Here is a 23555-nt window from a genome sequence, read left to right as displayed (position 1 = left end):
TGGTGGAATTTACACAACATATCCGGAATATATCCTTTTGTGACTTAAAAATTTCTTAATTCTTTTCAAATATCCTTCTTTAATAACCTGAGTTTAAAACATGTGATAATAAATGCTTAAATTAAGTAAGCACATACATTTCTATACAATTAAATTCTAACAACATTTGCAACATAATATCTAAAATACGACCTTGTTATATAAATTTGAAAACTGAATAAAATCAATCTATGTCTTACCGAATCAAGTTTATTTGTATTTCAAATAAATATGTCCTTTTTCTCTGTCTCCACCTATGTGAAAACATTTATAAACAACGATAAAATGGCAACCAATAAAATATCTAGGGTATAAAATTGACCAATGATACGGTGTAAACCTGAACACCGTATTCTCAGCTATCTTTTTAGAAATATGATGTGACTGAGACATTGAAGTAAATAAACAAGTAGAAGTTTTTGTAAAAATCATTTAAAATGTTTTGTAGTAAGTTTGAACCTGTCATAAGAAGACAATCGCTACCATCTCGGTTTCATACATATAATTAAGTCAGTCAATCACTAAAACACATATAAATGGTTCTGAACAATCAGTAAACGATCCATAAAAATAAAGAAATCTGTGTATATCATGCAATCTTGGTTCGTCCCGCTTATATGTCGGTCATTTGCATATGTGGATATTGTTGTTGTCATTTTAGTATAATTTGATTCATGGCCATCAACATTTAATAACAGTAAGAACTGACCGTAAACGTACGTTTTATACATGTCAACCTTTTAACCACTTAAGCTGACACCATTTTAAAAGCGTTTAATATTGCGTACTTTAAACCCCTGTCACACATTGGCGTATCAGGCTTGCGTATGTACGGCGTATCAGGTTGCGCGGCAGTAAGAAAGGAACGTCATAGCAACGCCAGAATACGTAGCTAATACTTTTGTATGTGTAATGCAATCTCATTGTACGCAAGGCTGCAGCGATTTTTTTGAAGCTGCTTTCAAAAATTCGTAGCACACACGTAGCATGTTTGATACGTCATATATACGTAATGTGTACGCAGTAAAAGCGAAAAGGACGCAACAAGTACGCAGCGGAATCGTAGCTTTTATTCCTAAACGTAACTGTGGCGTAGATATAACGTACTAGGCGTTGTCACTGCGTACCCATGGCCTTCTTTTCTTAACGAAAGCGTATCAAGTGCGTATGAATCGCGTTTATGACGGACAATACGCTAATCATTCGTAGCTGTGTGGTTGCCGCTGCGCATGCGCTGCGATATATAATTAAGTGCGGCGTTGCAAGAGTACTTACAACTTACTTTTTTGGACAAGATGCTTTATTTCAATTTTAGCTTCATTAATATATGAAGAAAAAGAACTGTTTCTGTCTGCGGTTGCCATAGCAAAAAAGTACTTAGAATTTTGAAATAAATGTCAGTTTTATGTGTAGAAAAATAGTGAGGCTATCAGTTTACAACATAAATTTTACATTTTCATAAAAATGGTGTCATTTTTATGATTGGTTCAAGTAACTGTTATTCAATAATGTAACCGATGCCCGAGTGCCCCATTTCTCTTGTCGCAGGCCAATTATAAAGGGATTGAAACTGGCAAATAGAAAAAGTACTCATAAAGAATAAGAATCGAAAGTGTAAAATGATATTTTTAAGTCATTTTAGTTCCTGTGGCAGTTTCTTCTGAGGTGACGAGAGAAAATTATGAATGTACATGTACTTACACTAAATGCTGGTCTCCTCATGACTTTATGGAGATGGGGAATCAGAAACTGCATCTTATCCATGAGAAGCTTTTCACGGTCCGAGCAGCCTTTAACATCAAACTGTGGACTGCCAGACTTCTTCTTTAGAAGTCTTACAACTCTGGATCTAACTGACTTGTACCAGATATCTTTCAGTTGCTGAATGGACTTTCCCATCGCTGCAGCTTTGTCAGCCCATAGTTTGTTTCTCGCCTGTACATCTTTGCATCCAGCCATGCGCCCAGAGTACAGAACTGGATTTAATTTAAGCCATTCGAACATGTCATCCTCCTGCTCCTCGGTAAGATTGGAATGTTCTTTGGCCTTCCGTTTCTTTTTCTGGGGAGTCCCTGGGTTTCCTTCTCTCGCTTCCCGTGTCTGAAGACGGGGAGGATGATAATGAAGAGTTTCCTACTATAGATGATAGATGGTGTTGTGGCGACCTCTTCAGTTGTTGCAGGGTCTGGTGCAGACTGGACTTCTAAAGGTAGGGCAGGCATTGTTCTGCCCCTTCCTCTAGCACTTTTTGTTCTCCTTTTTGTCGGCATACTATAATAGAATATGCTTTGATTTCTCTAGAATGAATGACAGCAGCAAAAACGTGCACATTCGCTTTATACCAATGTAAACGCCGCGTGTACGTACTCTGACGTCTCACGTTTGAACATAACGCCATACAAACGAAACGGTTACGCAGCTGCAAAGTGCTATACGCCACACATACGCCGTACTACGCTTAAGATGTACGTCCCACGAACCCAGTGGTACACCGGGTACTCCACAGGTACACCATAGAAACGCCACACATACGTTGTGCTCGCCATAAGCAGATAGTTTGTATAAAATGCGCCTCGTTCTCTCGGCGTTCCACGCGTATAAGGTTTTTTCTTCAATACGCCGCTTACGTAGCAAGATACGCAATAGTGTGACAGTAGCATTAATCCTTCAAGGGAGATAATTTTCGCGGTGATTTTAGGATATAATTCCACGCAGCAGTTGCCTCTCATTGGTGTGAATATCTATTCTGCTTCTTTTCTGCGGGCAATGTAACTATTTTAAAGATATCTGGCGGTGCTTGACATTCGCTTCCAGTTATTTTCATACTTTCACAATTTTACATTAAAAATCGAGCAACATAGATAAATATTTGCGAATACAAACTGCCCAAACAGAGGTAGTAGAGGTTTTGCTAAGTGTATCGGAAGTTTGTGATGAATGGAAGAGCAAATCCATAAAGTCAGTTGGGTTTCTTCCCTTCCACCATGAAAATGATTGCGTTTGGATAATCCACTTACGACACTGCATTCTTGTTAGGTTCCTTTCATTTTATTAGTTATATTGTTTCATATAAATTATGAACTGTTTACTTTAAGCGGGATTTTCTTATATTTAGATAACAACAAATATCTATAATAATTGTATGGAACAAATGGAAAAATAGTTAAACAGTCACTCTTATGGTATACAGAACACATATATACTGTAAACTAAAAGATGATATTCTCGTTTAATTTTACACTAGAAATATTCATTTCTCTATTACTCAAATCAAGGCAGTAAGCTCGGTGACTATATCTGCAGCATAAATCATTGACTATTTACATTAATTACTGTTAACTACATTTAAATGTTGCAGAGGAATATAATTTGTCTCACTATACAATTACACTGGGAACACTGCAGTAAGATGATATTGTAAAACGTAAAGCCATAGTTAGGACATTAAATTTCAATAAGTGCCTGTTAAGCAAATTCGAAAACAGAAGTTCGTCAGTTACAAAAATCGGGCATTGTTTTAGTTGTGTATGGAGTGGTAAATTTTTCTCGGGCATCTATTTTGTTTTTGCCTTAATTTGACGAACATTATTCAGTTTATCAGCTTTTGCGGAATCGATAAAAGGCGAACCGTGTATCAAAATACATACTGGTACAAATAGAAAGTAATCTACACAAAATGTAATGCTTTGAATGCACTGTTTAAAGATATCTCCATGCATTGTGCTGTCAAATGGAGATGTTATTGATCTCAAACAGAAAGCACCTGTGCATGTACAGTCAAACCTTTGCTACGGACCTACTGTGAGTAAAGGCCGCCTGGCTGTAAGACCACTAGTTTTTCTTTCGTTCTTTTACAATTAAATGAATTTCGATCTGTGAATAAACACCAATTGTTGATAAAGACTAGTTTTATTTTCTCCAAGAGACATTTTTCTAAACAGCATTGTTTGTAAAATAGCAAAATTAATAAATAAAATAATATAAAAAGTTTAACAATTGATATATCATCTAATACATTAAAGGTATCAATTTATTTATCACAGATATGCTTGATGAAAAAAAATGTGATGACAAGAAGTCGAGACATCATTTTCTTTCTGATAACTACGACATAGTGACGGTGTGTTTTACCCGCGTTGCTCGTGTGTTTTACCTTTGTAGTTCGTGTGTTTTACCTGTGTAGTTCGTGTGTTTTAACTGTGTAATCTGATACAATTCCAACAGATTTACTTATATCTGTGATAACTTAAATGCATTCCTCCATGATACATTTCTGGTCTAATTAAGACTGTTTTTCAGGCCTATCAAAGAGTTTGCACAGAAAGAAAGCAAAATTATCCACAAATTACAAAGATGAAACTCCTACCGGCATACCGACAAATCCAGACGGCGAAGTCAGTTTGCAGGAAAGGTAATTCATCTGATAACAGCAGAGAGAACAAAACGAAAAGAGGACATATATTAATAATAACAAAGGAAAATAAGAAAAAGTCATTTAAGAGAACGCAGAAACACTTATAAATCTGATTAAAATTTACAAATGACCCTTATTTAACAATTGTGATTGGTGCTTACCTTAACGAGTAAATATTACTCATTTCATTTAAGTCTAGTCGTTTTTTTTTTGATATTAATGTTTGATTACGGGTATACTTTCTAAAGTTTTAAACTGGTTAAAGTGAATAAATAGGTTTTAATAACTTGAAACCAATTTAAATTCATCTGTTTTGATAATAATTATGGTTATATTAAACACTTGTTTCAGACTCCTTACCAAATACTGGTACAAATATAAAAGAGAGACTGTATGACTTATAGATTGTACATTATAAAAATATAAAATAGACTGCAGTTTATGGCATGTAAACACTCAACAGAAATATTAACGGTTGTATAAGTGTATGAATTAATCACGGATATGCTTGAGAGAAAAAATAACAATTTGTAAAACGAAACTCAAAATGTTATTCCAGCATGCGTAATATTGCCCATGAATGTCCGTGCAGCTTAGACACAGCATATATTTTACAGCTTATGAATGCTAAAATGATCTCTTCCTGGGCCAGAGACGATGTGATACGGATGTGACGTTGCAACGTAGATTCGATTCTTCTCTTTAAGTTCAAAGACTGCACCTATGTTGCTTGACTGCTCTGATTGCTGGACAGTCAATTCGCATGCTGATATTGCATTTTCTAGTAGAATGTGTTCCGTACCTTTATCAGCTGAGATTAGATATACAAGATGTTTCACTGTCTGGTCATCATTATGGGTAGTTGTGTTTTCCCTTCTTGTAGTCAGTTGTGTGGATATGTAGTATCGACCAGATTTTTGTATGTAAATAGCCCCTTCTTTTTTAAGATGTCTTAGTTCGCCCGGTGAATTCATAACTTCATTCCAAAATATTTTTGTTGGCTGACCTGGCACTAGTACAAAGTGAAAAATCAAAATCAGATTTGACCTCTGTATACTATTAGGAAGAAATACTTCTAGTCATATAATTCATTGATCTAATTTTACGAAATTAATGAAAAGTAAACAAACTGAGACGTTAATATCATCGAACAACAGATCATTAATTTATATTACTTTCTTAAACAACAATATCCAAAATCTGCAAATATCAAAGCTGCCTTTAGTCAGAAAATTAAAAAAAAATTACCTGGCTTCGCATGAGAACCAATATGTTTAAGCTGCATTGTGGTTTTTTCTCCTTTTGAAATCTTGCTGTTAAAGGTTGCAGGATTGAATGAAGGATATTCTGAAAAAGTAATTTATTTGTCATGACATTTTCAATTGTAAGTTGTATTATTATTATTATTATTATACCAGATTTATATAGCGCCCTTTTCATGATCAATTTCACGTTCAAAGGCGCTTTACATAGTTCAAATGCAGCCACACAGGGCGCATAATTCATCCTCTACTAGTACAGACACAGAGCGATCTGACCAGAGGGACAGAGTGAGACAAAGCCCCCACGACAGAGAGATCAGAAATGTAAATGTGCCAACGATTCCATTAGAAAACGATTTTAATTCATTTCTTTATTGTAGAAGATTGAAAAGCAAGAACTGCATGCTGTTTATTAAAGAAACATTGTACATTTCTTGTTTGGCTTATGACAGTCAAAAAATAGCGACACTTTTAATAAGAAAAATAGATTGTCTATAGAAGATGTACCTGGGTTTGCGTTGTTATTGTATTTTTCAGCTGTCTTCTAAAATATAGTAAAAAAAGAAACATCAGTAAAAAATATTTTTTTTGAAAATAATGTAATAACTGAACAGTATGAAATGCTGTTAATTACGTAAACATCTTGAATTGAAAGCAAATTAGAAGTTACTGTAAAATCATTTAATTTCGTGGGCATGAAATTTCGTGGTTTTGGTCAAAACAGCAATTTCGTGGGGATATGAATTCGTTGATTTCATCTTTTGAACATAAAATGAATGGGAATTTTACTTGTTCGTTGGGACTAAATTTCGTGGATTGACTCAACCACAAAATCCACGAAAATTAGTCCCCCACGAATATTAATGATTTCACAGTATTACAAATGTACGATATCCTTTTATATGCATTTGTCATTTTTGTAATTTCAAATCATTTTTAATTTTCATATACACGTTGAGAGGATAACCGAGAATTTAATGTACTTGCTCATATACCTTTTCAACCATTCTTAGTAATACATCGCTAGCTTTGCAACAATACTGTTTGTTTGAATCAATATTTCTATTGTCAGAGCTGAGACCCTCATCAAAATAACAAAACTTCGGTTCAACTGGGGCTGTTCTAAGTTCACGCCAGTACACAGCCAGGGAGAGAAGAATAGACACCAAGAAAAGCGTAGAGCAGATTAATCCTGTCAATAACTCTTTTCTAGCCTGTAAACGGAGACAGAAAATATTTCACGTTAAAATCTCTTTCCATTACAAAAATGTTAATAAAACATAATTATTATAGTGAGGCCTACCAGTCATAACTGTTGTACATGAGAGAAGTGTCAACAGCAAAGAAAATGTATTGCAGACTTATTCTATTGATATCCTTTTTTTTTCTAGCATGTAAACAGAGAAAAACAAAAAGGATACGAAGTATTTCTAAGACTTTTACTTTTCGACAATATTTTCTTCATATAAAACTATGTTAATTAAACACATGGCGAGGTCTATCATATTTGTTGTACATGTACCTGTGCACTTTTTTTTTTATTTAGTTACCACTTTCTCTTTATTACTAAAATGCAGATTTGATTTTGCTGGATAAATTTTGTTTTATCATATTACACTCAACAAAATTCCTAATCGGTCATTTAATTTTTGTATTACTATTTTGTCAATAATGCAGGTATTTGCACGAAATTTTACATGCCGGCATTTGAATAGGAACTGCAGCTAATTACTAATTTATTTTTGGTGACTATTGGCCAAAGTAACCGCATTAGGGATTTTGCCTAATATTGGATATTTTGCACGTGCAGTGCATGTGCACCAACATGCACGTGTTCGTTTACAATTTTTGCATTACTGACGAAAGTCCAATTAGAAAAACACATATTATGGTGAAATTAACACAAGAGCTATGGGATAGAGCTGTCAAAATGTTGCTAGCTGGGACGCATTTACGGCAAGAGTGTTATTGTTTTTACAATTTCAATAGAATTTTGATGTTATTTGTTTGTAACTGTAACTTTGATGGTTATTTCCATTTGTAACCTTATTTCCGTTTACAAGAACCTTCACTCGTTTATCTACCATCCGCGCTCTTTTTTCGAAATTTAACCAAAGTACAATTCATTGAAATGACCGATTTTAAATTTTGTTGTATAATTCCGACAGCCCGGGCGCGTTGCTCTTGTGTCAATTTAACGATGATATGTGTTTTTCTAGTAGGACTTTCGTCAGTAATGCCAAAAGTGCTCATTAACACGTGCAAAATATGCTAAATTGACCAAAACGCCTAAAGCGGTTACTTTGGCGGTGAGTCGTTAAAATATAAATCAATAATTAGCTCCAGTACCTATTTAAATGTCGGTATGTGAAATTTCATGTAAATACTTACATTATTAACAAAATAGTAATGCAATAAAAACTGACCGATTAGGAATTTTGTTGAGTGTAGGCATGTCAAATCTTCAGGCTTTGTTGAAATCTTTTCCTCATCAACTTTATTGCGAAAATGATGACCTTACAAAAAGCTGTAATGCTGCTTTACAATTTCACAGGAGTGGCTTTCACATATAATATTTTCTGTAATATCCTTTTTAGAGTGAACATTGTTTATGGCAAATAAATTAAGGTATCTTATTTAGATTGCCCTACAATCTTAAGACAGTATTTCTTGTACATAGCTTGTTGCTATGTGTTTAACAGAACACTAAACTAATCACTATGTAGGGGTTACCCGGCTTTTCATCAAAATGATTTAAAGAAGGCCGTCACTGGTTCGAGGTCCTATGAAAGCGAAATGTGTACATTGTTACCACTATCCCTTATCAGAAACCCAGGCGTGGTTGATAGAAATAAAGCTTAAATTTTAATCATTTTATAATGAAATAGTAGTAATAATAATACTGATAATAATTATAATAATAAAGATAATAACTTTATATAACAAGGAATACATATTTGACAGTTGCCAGTTTTATACGCGTTCCTGTACTTCTATCCTTAGCATGTAAGATGAAATGAAATATGCCATAGGATAGACATAGTACTAGAGATCAATCAGTGACACAAAAAACAATCTTTCCCAGCATTTATCTGTACACGTTTATGACACCAGTTAATAAGGAAGAATGAGTTACTGTACGGTAAAAAGCTTGGTGATAAGTCAGTTCATTGTAATATCAAATTTAATGGTAAACATTGAAGAGTTTTTTCTTGTTTTTAATATATATATATGATGTTTGATATGATAACATGATATCTAACCGTTTCAGCTTAAATGGTGGATCTGAATTTAGCCTATTAGACTTAAAATATTTTCCGATGTCATACAATAATCATGTTTTGACAACATCTTTGCATTGAGTAAAGTTCTTCCCGCAATAATCCAAGTATAATAGGGAATTAAATATTTATAAATGACTTGATATGTAGGACAATCTGCAAGAGTGGATACACGGAATTTGAATAAAACTTTAAGAAAGTCTTAAACAACATGCTTCAGAAAGATCAAATTAAGACTTATATATTCCGTCTTAAATTTTATATTTAAACAACCAATTTAAAGGTTAATTTATTAATTGCTTTTCATAATTTAAAATTTTATGTACTCTACATAATAATATAAACAAAACAATACAGAAAGTGGAAGTGGTATCGTTATACTATGCTCTCGTAATATATGAGAATTTACTTAAATTTGTTATTATTTCTTGTCATAAAAAAGGAATAAAACTATAATGAAAAGGCAGATACCATACGATACTGATGTTTAAATAAGATAGTTCCAAATCCCGGTTATTATCACCAATGTACGATTGTTTTAACTTCCTTGACTACATACACATTCTCACGCAATCGTGCGAGATTTATAGCGTGGGAAAATATTTTACTACTGTTTTATAGTAATGTGTACGTCTGAATGAATTTCGGAAAATCCAATAGAAGGTTGTACGTATACTTAAGGAAGAGTATTGAAGCAAAAATAGCATATTACTTTGCTACACATGGGGCGTAACGAAGAACTTAGTATTAAGGCGTCCAATGTTTTTGAATAAAAATAACAACAGAATATAACAAAGTCATGTAATAATTTAGCAAACAATTGCAAAGTTCAATTAGATTTAAATTGTTCTATATTATACTAGCCGTGGCATAAGCTTTCATTGTCAATCTTTTGTCTTACATATGGTCTCCTTCACTTGGCATCTGTCGTATTACTTCTAGATTGATATATTTTGACAAGTTATCTTACTTCTGTGCACGTGCTCAAAGAGTAAAACTCTCTGTATGATAGGCGCCTATATTGACACTCCAAAATCATCTGCTTTCAAATCTCCAGATCCCCTCTCTAAATTCCGGTTTATTAAGTTCTGCCAATTGTTTCCTCGTTTCGGGCAAACCCATAACGATACACTACTTTTCATGGAATTGAACTCTTCTGTGTCCTTATTGAGGTTTCCATGTACACCGACGTATGACTACACCTACGGGTGACTAAATTTTATTTCGGTGTTTGTAACATGTATAAATGTTGATATCTTCTCAACTCGGGGCTTGAGGGCGTGGAAGGTAGCTTGCATGTCCACTGCCGTCCATGAACAAGCTTAATCAAACCGAGCTTGCAAAATTTTCATTTATGTCGTGTTGGGCGAGGCCTATTGTTCTCTACTGTTTCTATGGACAGTTTGCATACTTCGACTTTCTGATGAATAACTTAGAAGTAAAATTTGAAATATTTGAAATTAAAATGACATTCGAAGTTTTGTAAGTGCAATGCGCAGATTGCGAGACACAATATTATTTAAATATGGTTCCAGTTCTAATGATTCTTCAACACTTTTATGCAGAGTCAATAAACGCTTTTCGCTGTTTTACATTCAAAGTCACGCCGTTTGTTACTATTATTTGAACGTGTGTCATTAAAACAACGTGTCTTATAGGCAATTCTTTTAAACAATGGATCCGCCACTTCTCGAATGATATTAGTAAAGTCGTTCGCCATGTTGTTTATTGACGCCGCATCCTCTCTCCTCCTCTCAGAATGTCGTTAAACCGTATTTTCAACCAGTATTGCCCGATATGATGCTTTATCTTCATCACGCCACTTTATATACTCCTTTTAGTAAACCTTATTATCAAAGTCTAAGTTACTGCGATATAATAAATTAAATGTTATTGAAGCGTGATCACTAAAATTGTTAAAAATGGATACATTTTAGCCACTGATAATCTTCAAGGTTTTTTCATTTAAGATTACCTAATCAATCGTTCAAACTTTTAAAGATACTTTTGTGACTCTTTATTTCCACTCATACAGACAAATACTCGGAATCTATCCTACCTCACAAAGAGATCGTAAAATTGTCATTTACTGATCTCAGAATCGAGTCTGATGCCATGTTATAAAACGGGTATTGAATACTTAAGAAATGGTTTATCCGAAACAGTGGGGTTTTCATTAAATAAAATCGTGATTTAAAAATACGCATCTAAGCGACAAAAATGATTTCTTTTAAGAGCAAATCACTGCTTGATATATATCATTTTAATTAAATAGATTGAATTTATTATACGAGCTGAATAAGTTAATAAAACATGAGGCCCTGCCGAGCATTATATCAACTGTATTCAACGAGTTTAATAAATTCAAATTCCTGAATGTGAAAAGTCACAAATGTGATATTCTCTTTATCACACCTTAGCTTTGCCTGCCGAAAATCAAAAGATCTACATCCTTTTACTATAATAACAAGTCAAATTGACCAACGTCTCTTATTCTATAAACAATGTCAGAAAACTGAATTGTTGCACTTTTCAGCCTTCATTGTTTAATAAGAAAACAAATTGTTTTGTGTTTTATGATAGTAAAATAACATATTGTTTTGGTTGTTTTACTTGCATACATTATAATTGAAATTTATGTCTTTGTATGTTCAATACAAAGTTCTATTGAGCGGTTTTTACCTTATTTTTTAAATTAACAGTTTTTATGTAGATCTCATTACAGTTTTATTCATCGTACTATAAGGTCTATTTAAGTCTATGTCATAAATAATGTCTTTGCTATTCATATGCATTGATACAGTAACTTGATTGATATTAATTAAACCGCTTATTCCGAAACACTTTTAAAAATGTTGTACGACGTTATCGCATGTGCTCTTTGTGGGTTCGAATCTTGGCTGGATGCTACTCTAGACTCAGGTGACTTAGGTGGTTGTTTGTCAACGGAGCTGCTTGATGAAGGCGCAAACGATGTTTTTTGTGGGTTTGAAACTTGGCTGGAGTATAACCAAGATTCTGGTGACTTAGGTGACTGTCGTCAACGGAACTGCTTGATAAAGGCGCAAAAGATGCTTTTAGTGAGTTTGCAATTTGCCTGGAGTCTAAGGTAGACTCTGGTAAACTAGGTGGCTGTTCCTCGCCATAGCTGCTTGATAAAGTTGTCAAAGGGGAGCAGAAAGTGAGTTTGAATCTTGACTGGTGTCTAACGTTAAACTTTCTAGTAACGTAGCTAACGATTCGGTATCAAATCTCCAGACATTCTTCTCCTGACCGTCTCCTTTCATATCCTGTATTCAAACTGCAATGTAAATATATCGCCATAATTTAAAAAAAGTTTTAAACAATGTGATGGAAAGAGTGTAATATTATACGAAACATTAATTAACATGCGTCAAAACTTAAGAACTCCCTTTATCCTTTGCATAAGGGCGTACAACTTCTGAAACATTGCTGTGCATTTAACACGCACAGGTACGAAACCGTGTTCTATTTTCGTTGATTTGAGATCTCAGATGGCTAGGATTGTCATCTTATATTATTAGACTGCAATTTTGTTGCTAACATAAATTCACAAAACTATATTCTGCTGCTTATTTAACCTGATTGTGAGACAGCCTTTTCCATGCTGAAATAATTGCTGCTAAATATTCACACGAGATCAAAAATAGAAAATGTTTCAATATTACTTAAATATATGTTACAGTCCTTTCAGTCCTTTCGTCGAAGCTTTAAGCGATTAGAATTTTAGAATTTTAACTTAATTGTTTCGATATAATGTTATTTCTTTTTGATCCCATGAAATAATGTGTTTTGAGAGTACTTATGATCTTTTTTTAGTCCCTTCTAAGTGTCAAGTTTTAAATTAACCTTTTAACTGCACATACATTATTTACAAAGAAATTTTCACTCTTATGTTCAAAGTAAACATGTTATTAAAGATTAAACTGAAAAAACAACAAAGTGTAATAATTCTGAATCAGAACCAAATCTTATCATTAACAGTTATGTATCAATTACTTGAGGAGCCTTCACAAAGATTTGAATAATTGTGTCAGTTTGACATTAAACACAATAAAAATATTTTCTATGGGTAGAATTTATCTTGATATATGTAGATTTTAATATTTATACTCACCAGAATTTGTATACGCATCATTACGAAATACTTTTGGCAGATAAGTTAAAGCTCATACGATCTGTGCAAAGTGTCAACAATGAAATACTGAGTTTCACTTTTCCACAAGTAGAAGGAAAGAAGACTTTCAGTATAATCCGACTTACACTATTGGTTGAAAAGTCTAACTTGTACCATATGGAGATATATAATAAGACAAATAAATATACAAATTGAAAAAAAAATCTATTTTTCAAAAAATGCCAACGTGAGATTTTAATCATTATCATGATTATAATATTATAAAATTATAAACATTTTAGATATTGTTTACTTTTGACGATACATCTGTCATTTTAGTTTCGGGAGTAATATTGGTCATAGTCATACCGATATATCCGGGATGTGGTAGTTATAGTGTGGTGGAACTCGCCAGCCTACAAATGACATACCGGTAACATACCCGGAATATATCCTTTTTGCGACTTACAAGATCGGAAACTTATGCTCCTGTCCCTATTCAAATATCGTTCTTACAACTTTAGTTTAAAACGTGTGATTATAAATATGCATGTTTAATACAAATAAATCTTAACAACATTTGTAGTATAATTTCTAACATACCATAATGTTATCCGAATAAATTGATCAAAATCAATTTTACCTAAGATATGTGATGTTATTTATAAGCAATGAAGAAATGGCAATGCCACGGTGTAAACCTGATATCGGTAGTCTCAGCTATCTTTGAAACTGAGTCAAGGAAGTAGATAACACAGTGAAAAAAAAAGTGTAACGAAATCTAAAGCAGCTATGTTATTAATTAATAAAATAATTTAAAAATATTTTGCAATATTTTCATAAAACAAACAGACAGGTTAACACTCGAACCAGTTAAACATAATTATGTGGTTAGAAGATATTCGCTAACATCTCGTTTTGATGCACACAAATGAGTCAATCAAGCAATAAAACATATATAATTTTTTCTGAACATCCCGTAAACGATCAATACAAAATTAAACAAATCTGTAATACCATGTCATCTTAATTAACCATCCCGCTTGTAAGTCGGTCATCTGCTCATGTGGATATTGTTGTTGCCATTTTAAGTATTTAGAATCATGGTCATCAACGTGTAATAACACTAAGACCTGACTTTAAACGTAAGTTTTATACATGTCAATCTTTTAATCACTAAAGTCAACACCATTTTAAAAGCGTTTCTTATTGCATACTTTAATCCTTCAAGGGATATTATATTCACGGTGTTATATTAGGACACAATTCCATGCAGCTCCCAATAGTTTTGAATAACTATCCATCATTGAAATGTTTTCTACTTGTCAATGTAAAAAAAAAGTGGAAAACCACAGATCACCCATCACGACTGCAGGCTCGGTTTGATTGAACCTGGTAGTGGAAAAAACATGCTACCGTTCGCACCCTCTAGGCCCGATTTGAGCCTTTACACATGCTATTAGTACTAGAATATAAATTAGAGACATCCGCAGATGTATTCATGCGGCGGTGCGCACAGAACTTTAATGATGCACAGAGTTCAATTCCACGAAAAGCAGCGTATGGTCCCTAGATAAAATAATGGCTATGCCCTAAACGAGAAAACAATAGGCAGAACTAAACAAACTGGAATATAGAGAGTGGATCTGTGGTTATGAAGCCTTCATATCACATAAACTGCCAAAAGACAAAATTAAAAGGCAGACGTCATATCCCAGGGTGATTAAACAATACCCAAAGCTTTTAAAACGGGAGCATTAGAACCATCCTAGCCGAAAGGTTCAAGCTGAAAACAATACACTAACACAACATAATGTGTCGTGCTTAACGATCTGAACAGATCGTTAAATCATTTCGAACGAATTGGGCGGTGGTTTTTATTCGAACCAAATTGTTTTTCGCACCTTTAACATTTTGTACTAAAAATAAATATTTGCGTGTTCAAACTGCCCAAGCAGAGGTAGTAGAGATTCTGTTTAGTGTATTGAAAGACTTCTCTTTAAACCTGTCACAAATTGGCTCAATGATGGATTGAAGGATGCTGTGTGTGGGAGGGGGGGAGGGGGGATAAGGTGGTGGTTGTAAGAGTGAGCAGTTTCTTCTGGTAACACTTCAAAACAAAAACTGTATCTTCAAACCACTTTTTCCATCTATGAAAATTTCAGTTCAATTTATCATACATAAACGTTATATTTTATTATGTTAAGACTTAAACTTTACCGATTTGACGTTTTTCATTTTAAAGCTAATTGGTTATTCGCTATTGTTTACCCAAGAAAGAAGCCTTTATTTCTCCACTGACAAAATATTTTTGATGAACTTTTCCATTTCAATCACACTACATCTCTTCAGGAATGTCCGTTCACACGTTTGTAGCTAGTTGAATTGTCTTCGACCTCACAATTTGTTATTTTTTCCTAGCTTTGGTCAGTGTTTGCTTTTTTGTGTTGTATACCATTTATGTAATGAAAGAAGAGTGTGATAAAAGCGTCAAGCTATTTTTAAAATTAATGTGAAAAACAGACCTAGTGTCATATGAGAAGGCGTCGTTTTGACCTCCAGTGGCGCACGAACCCACGACCTTGAGATTGAGCGGTCGACACCTTAACCACTATCAGATTAGAGTAATCGTTATGTGCAATTGTGGTCTTTAATTACATTAAACGGATAGATACTCCTCTATGATGTATATATTTATGGTGAATCTATGATGTATATATTTATGGTGAATTACTTAAACTAATAAATATCTATCCACTTTATTGATTATTCCCTTGCACAAGTTTCAAAGTTGAACAGCGAATGCCAACCTACCAACATGGCATAAATTGACTTTCAAGTGTTTTTATGCTGTCAATATCGTATCATCAAAGTTTTGCAAGCAATTTTTCCGAGTAAAGTCTATAGCAATTTTCATATACACAGTATAATATTCCCATTATCGCATGAAAAATGCTGTTAGCACTAAGACAGTCGTTCAATATTTATTATAGATAATCAGTTAATCAGGGGATAATATGGTGGGTTAGGGGTGTTAGTGACAGGAGGTTAATTACCAAATTTAATAAAAAAATGGTAAAACATGGATTTCTAAACGGGATCATTTTATGTAATAGGCCTCTCTGTTTCTTTATAATTATCTGACAAAATATACGAAAAAATAAACAATAATCAATATTGTTTCGATGTGACTGACCACACTAAAGGCGTAAATTTGACAAGCAGATAATAGTTTTACAGAATATTCAACTGTCAAGAGAGATAACCTCTATGAGCAACAGTTACAAAATAATCATAACGTTTAAAAAGTTACCTTGAAACGTACCTTTAAGTTATATGTTCCAGAGCAGTCTTTCGTTGTAGACATCATCATCTAGCACAGAATTCTGCTGACCTTAAATAGAAATTAAAATGGAAAATATAAATTCTTTGAAACGATGCTTTAATTCGCATTACTTAGTTTAAAGTGATGTATATGGCGTGGTGAAATTTTCAAACTCTTGAATTTTGTATTAATCTATACCTTGATATAAACAGATAAAACAAAACCGGTCATGTTTTCATGCCATTTTACTCCCTCTAGTGACTGTATTTTTGTAGTCATAACTAATATAAACAGTTTTTTATATATTGAAAACAATCATACAGCCAACATCAAATGTCGGAAGTCAGAAAATTTACAAAAAAATAAATGATTATCGCCCGATAGAATAAGCACCTGTACATAATGTTCACCTGTATTAACTATTTTCAGTTGTTTAATGCATTACTCAATAAAACACTGGCTAAAAGACGAAATCATGTACAAAAGCGCGATGTGTTGTCAATGTGTAACTACTAATGGCCGCCAATTTATTTTTGCTAAAATCTTGTTATAGTTGAATGACTTTTGCGTAAACTAATGATAATTGGGTCTCAATTTACACATTGCTAAAATACCTGAAATAAAACATTTGCTATTCATATCCTATATTTTTTTCGATATTAATTTTAACTATGATTGGAACTTTTGTGGTATACTTACAAAAACATATATTTTGCCTCAATCACAGTAATTATAGAATGGATTTAAAACTTAGGTAATTTGGTATTTTTATGAGGAAATCCCTGCCCTAACACACAAAATGTAACGCGTAATTTATTGTATTATGTAAAAATAAGTTCAGACCATATAGAGGCCAGAGTTTGGGTTGGGGATTTCCTGTATAGAATTCCAAAACATTAACAATATCACTTGATTTAGACTATTCCCTAATGATTAAATATTATAGTAGTTTGAAGACATTCACTGTATAGAAGTGCTATGATAATTTTGTGATGAATGGAATAATAATAAGAGTAATAATAGTAATAATAATAATAATACGAAGAAAAAGATAAAGAAGAAGAAGAAGGAGGAGGAGGTGATGATGATGATGATGATGAAACTTGCAAACTTCAGTTGTCTTAAATGATTTATGCGTTTACAACTTTATAATGCGTATTTAAGTTTTCTGTAACCTTTAAGTAAGGTTCTGTTTCAACAATGTCCTTAAAACATACTATTTATAAAAATTAATGCTTTATAAATACAACAAGTACGAAAGACAACCAGTGCCTTTTTAAAAAATCAAGTTCAAATCTATACAAAATAAGTCAAAATAGTGTTGGTAGATTATGGATTGCAATATCCAAAATATACCCAGGATGCAAATAACTTCCAATTATGAGTAATTATGTTTGAAACATTGGTGCCTGTAAGTAAATACTTTCTGTAATTGTGACAGAATATTCGTATATACATGTAATAAAAAAGCACTTTTTATCAGACCAAAGAACTTTATTTTCTTGTGTATATCTAATAATTTAGTAACAGAAAAACATATAGTGCATCTTGGTGTTATCTTTTCTTTGACGCTTAATATTTTAACATCCTAACCTACCCGTATCTTAAAAACAACTTTAATAGGCTAGATGTGTTTGGAAAAGTTAGAACATTTTTGCATTGAATATGACTTTGTATATTGATAAGTCACAAATAAAAAGCCGTTAAATGCTTCAAAGTAAGTATCGATTATAACATATGACATGTAATATAAATGGTTTCGTCGACTTTTCCAAATATGAGTCCTCATGTAATAAGCCATTGGTAAGTTTAATGAGATGGACATTTTTGCCAGGATTTGCTTTTTTGACTCTAAACTCTATATACATCATTCTTATTGCAACTAATTATAGAGTCATAAGGGGAACATTATTTGCACCGACTAAATCGTTAAGTGCAACGTAACAATATTTCAGACATTCAAAATGTTTGCAATAAATTCATGTTTTGATCAAAGTCTCCTAGTGGTACTTGTAATATATAAAATTCCATAACGAAAATTACTTGAGAAGTGATATGACGTAATCATATCGTATATCGTAAGTAAACACTTTACATTAACGTTAAGTTCAGTCTTGTAAAGCTATAAATGTATATTATTCCATATACTCAACAAATAAACTTTGAAATAATTTGACCAGAAGACATTGCTTTATAAGACTAATACATGCAACTTTCACATGAAGAAACAAAGCAATAATGTTGACGTTATGAACTGATATTTGCCCTAAAATGGACCCTATACTAAATTATAACCAAACTGCAGATTATAACAGCTGTCTGTGTCACAAATCAATCTTATCTACGTCGCATGCCCTGAACATGCTCTCAACACTGTCTTTCTTACTTTACTGATATAAACACGAAACGTTTGAAATAGCAAAGAAAATGTCTCATATTTTTGTCTGTCTGTTTCAGATTGCATTTTCTTTCTGTTTCATGTTACCTGTTTATGGAACAGATGAAACTGAACAAAGACTTTCTGAGTTGGAAAAAGTAATAAAAACTCAAAAAAGTCAGTTGGATATTATTCGTTCAGAAAAATCTGCTGAGATAGATCAGCTCAAAGAAAGAATTCTTATCCTTGAAGCCAAAGAAGGAATGCGTAAAAGTGTTAATGGAGAAATGGACAAATGGAATGATGTTAAAGATGACGCTAATGTCAAAAAAAGAAGAAGTTGTAAGTTATTGATTTCAATTCTGATAGCTGGTATTTGATTCTTTTTATAAATATGAGAGTGAATTACTTTGAACTGTTACCACTTTTTGATCCATTTAATCCATAACTTATCTGCTCATACATTTCGGTTCAGATGTCTAAGATACGTCATTGGTTGGCAGTAGGATTATTATTATTTTTTTTGATCTCTTTAATAGCAAGGTCAATTTTATGGCCAGAAAAATGTTCCCAGTTCAAGATTCTGGCCCATGAAAATATTAAAACATTATTTTCCTCGAAATTCTAACAAATGTTTCACAGGTAAACGTTGGTTTTATGTGCAACTAAGATTCTCTGAAAGTTATAGAATGCTTCAGCAATAATTAATGACCAGTCCAAAGATAATTTTCTCTGATGTTATGTAATAAAACACATATCGATTGGCTTGATGGTCAAAAGTTAATTAAAACTCTGTGCTCTCGGCCTTTTGGATCTTGGGCCAATACTTTTGACTATTGTCTGGCCAGTCATTCAATGAGTGTATATCATATGCTAAATGTATGGTCATTAAACAGACTTCTTAGTTCTCTCTACTGCAAAGCTATGAATAATACGACCGAGAGGATTTTTTTCGAGATTTTATACAAAGACAATATGAACTGTACACTATCATATTTGAATGGAGAAAAACATTCAACCACAGACGCTTGGGGTCAAGGTCCCCCTTCCACCGCCCATGTCAACTAATAAATTTCATCATTTCGATAAGAACTGACCATGTGTGGCGGTCATAGAATATGTTTTGTTACAATTTCAATATGTTTTAACAATGCACTCCTATCAATACTCTAAAATACTAGAAGATGGGAAAGAGAGAAACTGACACTGGAAACAACTCACTGCGCTGGATACCCGCTTTGTGTCGCGCATGCCCTGGGTACCAAAAGTAATACACAAGTAAACTATGAAACATTATTGATGCAAAAATGCGTCTTGCTTTGTAATATATAGGTGTTATATGCTGTATTCATTATATTGAAAGTGCCATATTATTACATCAGATGGCGCTCATGTTCCCGATTCGGAAGTTTTCGTCTGCCTATATATATATCTATTTATTCGGTAATCGATGCAGCACCTAGCCTATATTTAACCTTATACTATTTGAATATTGCGTACAGCCGTGAGCAAAAAGATGTACCACTTATTTGCAAACATACAGTAAAACATTTAATTTCTTTTTATTCCAGCATCATTAGACTCCCGCATGGCAAAATCATATCTGTTTATGTAGCTGGGTAGAGTATATGGATTCACTTATGCTTTTTTAGTTAAATAGCTTGTCGCTATATTTACCGTAAACTACGAAATGCATATATAAACCATGTCTGAATATTTGATCGAGGCAGAAGTTTTAAATAGCTTCTTCCATAGAAACGTGTAAGATGATGATCCGTCATCGTGAGCTGTCGTTTACACTGCAATACGAAATCGTGCTTGTTTTTGTAGTTGGGTAGAGTATAATACTTATTTTGTAAATAGCTAGTCCTGAGATACACTTAGAGAATTAGTTTTGCGTCGGTTCGGTTATCGGATGTATAGAAACGTGGTATAGGTCCGGTTTCAGCATCCGTAACCACGACTTTACTGAGGTAGTTCGTGTATTTTCTTGCTTCTGAAAAAGTGTTATTTATTCTGACAATTTAAAACTTTTTACGTCATGTATACAGTTGTATGAATTACAATTGTCACAATGCACAATTACTGTTTAACACATCGCTAAATCCACAGGGGAAGGTACGATGCATGTTTATCATTAACAAATACAGTGGATGTTTAGGTCATATTATGACCGAAAACATCATTAGCATAGACTAATAAAGAAGGTACCATGTTAACAAATGAATGTCGTATAGTGGCAAGTCTTCAGTTGTCGGATAGTGATGTGGATAGGCCCGATGCAGCGGTGCAAAGCTGTATTTTTTGCCCCAATACTGTTTCATAGTGAACGGTTCAAGTGCAGTTTATTATCCGGTTCAATATTCTTTTTAGTTCTCGTCTTCGCCGGACTATGGTATATACATAGCGGGTATCTATTCGCACAAAGTTGTTCCATAGAAGGAAAATTGATCAGTTTATGTCAATTGTCAGAATGGTTGCAGATCTATGCGTCGATTGGAATATAACAGTATATGCATAAATCAGCCTTGCAATACTATGTACTAAGTATCATTTTAAACTTTCGCAGAAAATCCAGGCAATTAAATGAGCAGCTGGTCTAAGTATCAGTCTTATCATTATTCATTTATTTTCGAAATAAAATGTAACAACGTTTTATCCCTTCTTCTATTGTAGTCCTATCAGCAACAAATATTGCATTCCATGTACATCTAAGTGGCGACCGATGTTATAGTACTCATTAAACATTTGTATTCGATGTTGAGGTAACGTTACTTCCATTAAATCTATCAGTCAGTCCTTTTTGATATTGCATATACGCGTTTGTTTTTAATTCTGCAGAGTTTGGGAAAGATAAATAAGCGCTCTTTTTCAAATATTGCTTAAATTAGCATTTTTCTTAATGTTTTATGTTGAGATTTTTATAAAATGTTGTTTATACCTGTAGAACGTCAGATACACGATAGTAATACTGTGTATTACATGATTTATTTCGAGTACATGTTCATAATAATATATAAAAGAAAATAAGTACAAATGTATAGTGTAACTTCTGAGCATAAAGACGTCGAACTTTGTTGAAAAATCCAGTATGACTTTGTAGTTTGGCGAGTCCAACCATATATCCTTATTGTATAGAACAATGTTAAATTACCTAACACTATTTACCATTGTTATCACAGGAAGCTTTCTGTTGTTTTTTACAGGAAACGGACAACGGAAATAACTACGACGTGAGCGATGGCAATTTTGACGTGCCTGTAACAGGGACATACGTGTTTACATTAACTGTTGGGTCCGTACGCCGTACTTTCGTAACTGCTGAAATGATTGTCAATGGACAAGTCAAAGGAACCGCATTTGCAAATTCTGATGAAATAAACGACGACCATTCTGCTACTGGGACAATAGTTGTTAAAGTAAATGCAGGTGATCATGTTTTTGTCAGGAGAGGTTATGCAACTCATGACTGTTCCGTCAGAAGTGGTAATGGCATTATATTTACATCCTTTTCAGGCTGGCTATTGTTTTAAAAATGTTGTGACTTATATTGGTTCTCTATTTGTTTAGGGCATTGTAAAATAGATTGGATATGATACAAACCGCGTAATAGTTATTTTTATCATTCCATGTTAGTTACAATTGAAACATTAAGAGGTAATACATTTAATATGATTTATAGTCTGAGGCCAAATTACTGCTGAGGATCCCAAATTTAGCAGAACGACAAATAGGTATGACATAAATCAGCTACCATGAGTAAATAACGCAAGAGCAAAACAAACAATATCGTGTAATATTGCTTTGAGACGGTCCCGCGTAATTGATTGAAAAATAAACAATATCGTGTAATATTACTTTGAGAGGGTCCCTCGAAACTAAGTGAAAAAAATGGGGATTTCCCTACTTTTTCTGATCGTGATAACACTTGTACTAGTAACCTGCAGATTAACAATAGTTAAATCTTTATAGGACAAATATACTCATATACTCCGCGCAGAATATAATAAGAAATAAATACTTTCGTTTCGTCATCTTATAATCAAAATTTTAATAAGCACGCATTAAGGCACTGTAATTCATTCTTGTCCGACTTCGCTTATGAGCGTGCATAATGGATAAATAGGCAGTCGTTAATGGATGATTGCCAAGGTTTACTAAGCATTAATTCTATTTTGAAGACAGCTTAAAAGTTCGACCTACAAGACTGTAAGCCAATATTCACAGACTGCACAGTTCAAGTGTAAAAGTGGTTTAATTCGTAACGTTTTCAATGAAACAACAAAAAAACAAAGAGCTTGTATTGTATTCAGGTATTTTTCTGTCGAAGACGGATGCTTGATGCAACATGACTGATATTCAAACTTGGCCTAAATTTCAATGAGATTATCCTTCTTAGCAAGTTTCTAGATGAGTAAAGGTGAGAAAACAAAGATAAAGCCACCGACGCAACTGATGATGAACATCACATGTAAACATAAGATATGAACTCGTGCCGGCTCATACAAAGTGCAGTATTTGTTGTATGTGCAGGAGTTAACATGGAAATTAGTCCTTAATTATAAGCACGTGACGCAGCAATTAAAGTCAGGCCCAATCCATATTCCTACTTCAACAAGATTTACATAACTATACTGGTATCAGATATAAATAACATCTGACGAAACTAGTAGTGTGATGAAATTATTGGTATAAATATACTATTTACATATTAGACCT

General features: G+C 33.3%; 1 protein-coding gene and 1 long non-coding RNA gene across 3 annotated transcripts; one reads left to right on the top strand and one right to left on the bottom strand.

The window, feature by feature from the left end:
- Window positions 1-4847: 4847 nt before the first annotated feature.
- On the bottom strand, window positions 4848-16879 carry LOC128554645 (uncharacterized). 2 transcript variants are annotated; one of them, XM_053535940.1, is made up of 6 exons: window positions 16853-16879; window positions 16460-16528; window positions 6711-6929; window positions 6223-6259; window positions 5702-5800; window positions 4848-5465 (listed from the first exon to the last, which is right to left on the bottom strand). In XM_053535940.1, exons 2-6 carry the CDS (start codon window positions 16505-16507, stop codon window positions 5065-5067), a joined length of 804 nt encoding a protein of 267 aa, XP_053391915.1. In that variant the 5' UTR covers window positions 16508-16528; window positions 16853-16879; the 3' UTR covers window positions 4848-5064. The 2 variants fall into 2 exon arrangements, with proteins under 2 accessions (XP_053391915.1, XP_053391916.1); XM_053535941.1 differs by lacking the exons at window positions 16460-16528; window positions 16853-16879 and adding an exon at window positions 9468-9602.
- Window positions 16880-18466: 1587 nt separating this feature from the next.
- On the top strand, window positions 18467-22091 carry LOC128554646 (uncharacterized). The gene is made up of 3 exons (XR_008369654.1): window positions 18467-19178; window positions 21513-21601; window positions 22043-22091. It is a non-coding gene; the product is annotated as an uncharacterized LOC128554646 (long non-coding RNA).
- The last annotated feature ends 1464 nt before the right edge of the window (window positions 22092-23555 follow it).

The sequence above is a fragment of the Mercenaria mercenaria genome, unplaced genomic scaffold (assembly GCF_021730395.1).
Source record: "Mercenaria mercenaria strain notata unplaced genomic scaffold, MADL_Memer_1 contig_589, whole genome shotgun sequence".
Classification (NCBI taxonomy): domain Eukaryota; kingdom Metazoa; phylum Mollusca; class Bivalvia; order Venerida; family Veneridae; genus Mercenaria; species Mercenaria mercenaria.
Note: the sequence above shows the minus strand (reverse complement) of the source record. Positions and strands in the feature narration are given on the sequence as shown.

What these genes read in the sequence shown, in the direction of transcription:
- LOC128554645 (XM_053535940.1), bottom strand. Translation starts at nt 16,507, where the DNA reads ATGATGATGTCTACAACGAAAGACTGCTCTGGAACATATAACTTAAAG. An exon ending in CTGGAACATATAACTTAAAG is followed by an intron (nt 6,930 to 16,459) that starts GTACGTTTCAAG and finishes CTCCGTTTACAG; the next exon opens with GCTAGAAAAGAGTTATTGAC. An exon ending in CAATAACAACGCAAACCCAG is followed by an intron (nt 5,801 to 6,222) that starts GTACATCTTCTA and finishes TTACTTTTTCAG; the next exon opens with AATATCCTTCATTCAATCCT.